The sequence below is a fragment of the Phaseolus vulgaris genome, chromosome 3 (assembly GCF_000499845.2).
Source record: "Phaseolus vulgaris cultivar G19833 chromosome 3, P. vulgaris v2.0, whole genome shotgun sequence".
In the NCBI taxonomy this organism is placed as follows: domain Eukaryota; kingdom Viridiplantae; phylum Streptophyta; class Magnoliopsida; order Fabales; family Fabaceae; genus Phaseolus; species Phaseolus vulgaris.
Genome location: NC_023757.2, coordinates 45,650,307 through 45,657,468, shown reverse-complemented (window position 1 = coordinate 45,657,468; position 7,162 = coordinate 45,650,307). Strand labels below are relative to the sequence as shown.

The window sequence follows — 7,162 nt, the reverse complement described above, 5'->3', positions numbered from 1 at the left end:
TTATTTTTTATTTTTATTTCTATTTTAAATTTAATTACTTTATAGTAAAGAACTATTAAAATAGATTATTATATTTCTTTAAATGATAAACAATTTTTTAATATAATATTAAAATATTTCATAATAATGCATTATTAATACAAATATTATAATATTATAATATAATTTACGATTAAAATTCATTTGTTAAAACTTTATAATTATTTATTTCAATAATTTTTTTAATAAAGAAAAGAAAAACTAATTTTATATTATTTTATATTGAAAAAACATATTTAACTTATTTATGTTTCAAAATGAGATTTATTCTACGGAATATGGATTTCTGACACTATTTTTTTTATTAGCAAGAAAAATAAATTAATAAATATGAATCACTTAACGGATGATCCAACCTTAATACGTCTTAGATAAAAGTTCACATCAATCCAAAGCTTAACAACTATCCCTCCCAAAACTACAAAAGGAAAATCAACCCAACCAACCAGTAATCACTTATTTTTAATCGAAAACACGCACGCCAGAGGATCAAGACACCGATCAGAAAACACAAGCAGAATGAACTCTATGGAAGTAACCCAAGACCATACCTTCAATTTAGCCAAATAGAAGATTTCAAAATGATCAATCATTCTTCCCTTGAAAATATGCTTATTCCTATGACGTCAGATTTCACTAACCAAAGCAATTCAAATATTTCCAAAAGCTAAGTTGACAGCAGCAGGAGCACAAATCAAGTTAAAATGCAAGAAATGTTAAACGGGCTCAAGAGGATCAACTGACTTCACCCCTACCCAATCATAACACAAATTCCATACTAGCTAAGCAACTCTACATTCAAATAACAAATGATTTGTGATTTCCTCTTTCTCCCTACAAAAGCAACATACCGTGCTATCCACCGAAATCTCACGTCTTGCCAAATTGACCTTGGTAACAATTTTGTTCTCCAGGACCCTCCAAGCAATAATATGAGCTAAAGGTAAAGCCTTAATTTTCCAAAAAAAGTTGTACAAACTCGAAGACTCCTCCTTTAACGTGCCATTTAAAAAACCATAAGTTGAGTTAACAGAATAATCAATGCAATCACCATCCTTCCAGACCCATTTATCCTTGGAATCCAAAGAGGGGCTCGAAAAGTGAACAACCCCAAGAAGTTGAGTAACCAGATCCGATTCCTAGGAAAAAAGACTCCTTCTCCAAGATAGATCCCACACCCAAACATTATTAACCCAACCCTTCACACAAAGAGTTTATGGCATCTTTCAATATAGATAATGAAAACAACCTAGTAAACATGTATTTCAAACTGACAAAACCTAACCAATTATCTTTCCAGAAAAATAACTTATTTCCATTACTGAACTTTCACCTGAAACGATCTTCAAAAAGACGAACCCCAAACTTCATGTTTTTATACCTCCTTCAGATCTATCCACTAAAGTGAATCTGAGTTGAGTTGAGTATCACTTACACAATTAAATTAGTTTAATGTATAATTAATGTATAAGATTCTTTCTACAGTCAAAATGTAAGAAATTTTGGCATTCCTCATGTGTTCGCTGCCTATCCTGTTCCTGTGTATTTGTGGCATACCTTCTGATTGGCAACAAAAAAGATAATAAGGTTTATTGCCTTTAACTGATACAAGTAAAACTTTTCATAATTAGAAACTCACCGCTTCTAAAGAACTTCTCATTTGCCTTTTGTAAAAATTTACCTGAGGAAAGTGTTGGCAGGTTTTGGTAACTTGACAACCTTTTAACTTAAATACTTTAAGGTCACCTCATGTAAGTATGAAGATTTTATACAGTACCCAATTTATTGTAGGCAATCACAATTCCCATTTTTTATATAATCATATTATAACTTTAGATATTATTAATTTAATATTTTTCATATTATTTAATTATATATTTTTTTTATTATATATTTATTTCTAAATTCTTCACATAAAAAAATATATAATTATAAAGTTGTCAAACAATATTTTCCTTTATTATATTACGCTACTCATTATTATAAATTTTCCTTTGTTATTTGTGAGTACTATACATCCGATGGTTTTGTAGGTATGGAGAATACGGTGAAGAAATTAAGGCGTAGTGATGATAGTAATGTTCCGGGAGAAGAAAAAAGTGGGAAAAAAAAGTGAAATGAGAGTGAGTGAGTGGAGATACAACAACTAGAATAATAATTGAAACGAGGAATAGAAGGGTGATATATACACTTTTATATGCCCCAGGGATCTGATAGGGTGGCTAGCTAGCTTGGTCCTTAATTCAACCCATCTTTTCCCAAGATACTGAAGAGATTGCTAAACTAAACCCACTCTCACCTGATTTTGACCCACCATTTCACTTTTGACGTGCTACCGAAATGACACAACGATACAAGTTATTTCAGTACTATTCAAAAGACTGCAGATTGCGCCAGGATTGGACTTCAACTCAATTCAATGTTTCCCACTACTAAAGAATCATTGTTGCTTCAAGAGTTTCTATCACCAATGCAACATTCTTTCAGAATATCCCTTCTGTTTCTTTCCCACAAATGTATCTACATAACAACAACCAATTTTTTTCTTATTAATTCTGCCCAATTGCATTGCTTGCTTCAACTAATGCACTTGAATTTCCACCTTGCTTTGCAAGTTGTGTGCACCTGAATTCACTTCATCACCAACAACACTTATACCACCCATCTCAATCTCCTCTGCCTCATAAGTGTTGTGAACGCCATAGAGCACATAGAAGATGGTGATGAGACATGCCCATATGGCAAAGCGTTGGAAAGAGAGGGTTTTGAGCGTGGTTATGAGGAAAACGTTAAGAAAGATGGACAAGGAGGGTGGCCATGGCATGAATGGCACGGACCAATGTTGCTGTTGAGCATGTTGGGCAGTGGTAGCATTAAGCACCACGTGTTGATAGAAGGCAGTGATGGCGATCATAAACCCACCAAAAAGTACAAGACCCCACCATTGCTGCTTGAATTTCCACGCAATGGAGAAGCATAGTGCACTTAGGGAAAGGAGAAAAAGGAACAAAAGAGTGTGCGAAGATGGAGTTTGTCCAGTGATTACATATCGATGGTATATAAGAGCATTGGCTACCATGTAGAACACCAACAGCGTGCCGATGCTTATCAACTCAATTATAATGTCAAGCTCCGTGAACAGTGCAATACATGCTGTGCAAATTCCTGCACCAAGAACAAATTAAGTAAATAAATATCTACGTATTTCTTCAAGGTATCCTTTGCATTTCCCTTCATCTTTTTTCTTTCTTTAATCTCCTCTTATACATCTTTTCTTAGTTATTATATTGTTTTCATGGAATGGTATTCATAAGTGAAGATCTACCCAAGCTCTTTAACTAAAGTTATCCACTTGTTGAGTTTACTATTCATTCACAAAACTGATATTAAAACATAAAACATAGTGAACATAGTTCTTAATTCAGTAATTATTAAAAGTAGTTATACATCAAATAAAGCTATAAAAAACTCATATATGTAGTTTAACTTGAAAGTCGAGACTAATAAAACTAGAGAGCTATAATGAAGAAATTAAATAGTGTGGAAGTTTTTTTTTTCCATGTGAATAATGGATGTACTTATGACATGTATATCTTTGGCTTTATAATTGTTTTGGGAAAAAGTCAATTGTTTTATCAGAATTTTATGTACTATTTTGGAATCTTTTGACAGTTTAAAAAAAAAACTACTGTATTTTACCTTTTGGGAAAAAGACGTTTTTAAAAGTACATTCAGAATTTTATTTCAGAAAATGAGATGGAAGTTTCTACTTAATTCCCATTGATAAAATTTTACAAGACTTTTTCTTAAATCTATACATAAAATCTTATGACTTAGGACATATAAAACATTGTATGTCATTAAACATTCACCAATACATCTATTAGTTGGTATTCGTATGCTCGTGATACACACGTTAAGTTATTATCTATAATTTCCAATATTAACTAATTATATAAAGATATATGGCATTAATAAAATGATAAATAATTAGTACTCAATTACTATTAATCATCAATTATTTTGATTTCTCATAGTCACTTAAATATTTTTTCTGTTACGACATAATTTTCAAAATAATATATATGCATACATATGTATATATTTTGCCGTGGAATAAAGTTATTGACAACTGAATACATAAACCCTTCTTTTCTAAGACAATATAGGGAGAAAAGACAAAGATAATGTTCTATAGATTGAATTTAAATAAATTATTTTGATAAAAAAAAGCCTTGAAATTAAAGTTTATACATTGTGGCTGAGAAAAAAAAAAGTTTATACATTGTGAAAGAGAGAGAATCATGTCGATTAGTCAACGAAGGTGGAGATAAAAAATAAAAGCACACACAAGAAGTTTGATACTAAACGCAGACTATTTAATAAAAAAACTGTCAGTAGTTAAAAATAAATAGTGTAGATATTTAAAAAAAAAAACTAACTTGAACTTCAGACAAACACAAATATAGCATATTAAGACCCGTGAAAAGACATCAAAGTACTTATGCTAATAAAAAATGGTTGAGTATAAGGTTATTTGTTTAAACCAAAACTAAAACAAGAGTGTTCATTAAAGAAATGCCTTAATCAAGATACAGTTATTAACTAAAAATTACAACTATATTTTGTTGCAGCATACTGATCAGTCATTTACTGTATCACTACTCATTATATGCATGACAATGAAAAGTGATTATCAGTTTCCGTATCCTCAGGTGTGTGAGTACAATAACATTTATAAGAAAAGTGGACGTTGAAATGTGTATGATTCTTCTAGAGAAAAAAGACAAATGTTCCAATGCCGAATCTGTAATATATATAATGGCTAGAGCTTCTTTCTTTTTGTTAATTAATATTAAGACAGAGGCAATTTGCTTACCCAAAAAGACCGTCGCATTCAATGGTGTGCCTGTTGAAGGGTGTACTTTGGCTAACCAAGATGGAACCAACCTTGCCCTTCCAATAACACAAAGGTATCTTGCTTGGCCTAGCATGGCAACCAAGAGAGAAGCCACTATGCCCAAACTTGCACCTGCCCCTACTAGATTGCTCGCCCAACTCCAGCCAATTCTGAGAAAAGCTATTGAAAATGATGCTTTCTCGGATATCTATATTACACCAGCAATTAGCTTTATCACTAACACAACATATATTATATTATATAATACCATGACTAAAGTTAAGGTCAATTTATTCAAACCTATATATTATCAGAAAACAAGGAGTTGAGAGGCTTCATATACATGACACTATCACACTTATTGTTTGATATACTGTACTGACCTTGTTGTATGGAACCATCATGCACAAAGACAGAGACATTAAGCAATAGAGCAAAGTGGTTGTAAGAACTGAACCCACAATTCCAATGGGTAGGCTCTTAAAAGGGTCTTTGACCTCCTCAGCCATGGTTGAAGCGGAGTCATAGCCTATATAACTGAAGTAGACTATTGCTGCTCCATCAAGAACACCTCTAACACCAAAAGGGGCTATACCTTTTGGATTAACCAAGTTTTTGGCACTTCCATTGCAATAACCAGCGATTATAATGAATCCAAAGAAAATCACATGGAAGGCTGTCATGATGAGGTTCAACACGGAGCTTTCCTTTGTACTGCAATGAACCAAAATATAACAATATAAAAAAGAAGGATACAACAAAGCATTTTCAAAAATCCACTGAACCTGGACGAACATTTTAAAAAAGTGTAAATAATTAATGGTTCAACATTATGATTAAAAAAAGTAAAATAGGTAATAAAGTAGTTTGTTAGTTGTCACATAACAGGATAACATATTGAAATGTTTATCCATTGAAACATGGATGGATGACTAAACAGATAGCATCACAACAAGAACAAACATGTTGGAAGCAGGAGAAAAAGGAAAAGAAATATGAGAAATCAATCAAACCTATGACACAAAAAGAGAGTGAGAATAAGAATGACAGCCACAGCTGGAAAATCCAACATGTTATAATCCTTGGGCAAGCCATGGACTTCCACTCTCCACACATTTGGATCATTTTCTCCAAACGCAACGCTCAAATATTCTGTAAAGCTCCTTGCTACGGCAGCATTTGAGAACACATACTCCAGTAGTATATTTGCCCCAGCAAAATATCCCGAGAATTCCCCTAGACACATAACACATAATGAATAGGTAAACGACTTCAAAGGTATATATACTTAAACAAAATCACAATGGAACATATGCATAGGGAAGAAAAGGTTTTGTACCAAATGTTAATCTCAAATAACTGAAAGCTCCTCCTGCAACTGGGAGTTGTACAGCAAATTCAGTGTAACACAAGGAGGAGAGAAGGGCTGAAATTCCTGCTATGATATAGGAAATGAAGACTGAAGGACCAGAGTGGTGAAGGGCAACGGAGCCAGTTGTGACAAAGACACCAACACCAAGCATTCCTCCAACACCAAGAGCAACCAGATCATACCAGTTGAGCTTCCTCTTCATGTCAGCCCCAGATCTGTGCCTCACTTGGTTGAATTCCTGGTCTGGGGTCCATGTGGCTAGCATTCTTTTTCTGAGCCTGTGAGGGGTTTGGGATAGGGAATGCAAATAACTCGACAACTTTTTCATGCTTTTGGTTGCAGTGTGGATGTTGGACATTATTAATGTCTTTATGCACTTAGCTTCTTGGCTTCAATAAGGAGTGGATTGAAGGTTTTAAATAAGAAGTTGGAAGAGGGAATAATATTGCTATGCTTGGTTGCTTTCCTAACTGTAGTTGATTATTAAGATGGCCTAGCAAATGTCCCTAGCCTACTTCTGACCAGAAATTATTATATGAATTATGGGACCCATGTTCCCAAACAATTACAATACCCCTAATCTCTAATTAATTAACTATTATTAACTTTTTTAAACTAATATTAAAAAAATTCAACTATATATTACATACTAATTAATTAAAAATATAAATGTAAGGTGGAAAACTATCTAATAATAACATAGAAATTTAAGGCGCCTAATTAAATTCCTGGAAAAAAATTATACCACTGGTAGGTTTTAATTATAGTTAACTCTTAGTTTATAGTATTCAGAGTTGTTCATGCTACTTTCAAGAATATTTATTTTCAACCTCATAATTATTGCCAATTTC

At 32.7% G+C, this 7,162-nt stretch overlaps 1 protein-coding gene across 1 annotated transcript; it reads right to left on the bottom strand.

Annotated features, from left to right (window-relative positions):
- Positions 1–2,171: 2,171 nt before the first annotated feature.
- On the bottom strand, positions 2,172–6,745 carry LOC137808131 (cationic amino acid transporter 6, chloroplastic-like). Its single transcript, XM_068609087.1, has 5 exons — positions 6,279–6,745; positions 5,953–6,175; positions 5,323–5,653; positions 4,919–5,147; positions 2,172–3,204 (listed from the first exon to the last, which is right to left on the bottom strand). Exons 1-5 carry the CDS (start codon positions 6,667–6,669, stop codon positions 2,621–2,623), a joined length of 1,758 nt encoding a protein of 585 aa, XP_068465188.1. The 5' UTR covers positions 6,670–6,745; the 3' UTR covers positions 2,172–2,620.
- Between the last annotated feature and the right edge of the window lie 417 nt (positions 6,746–7,162).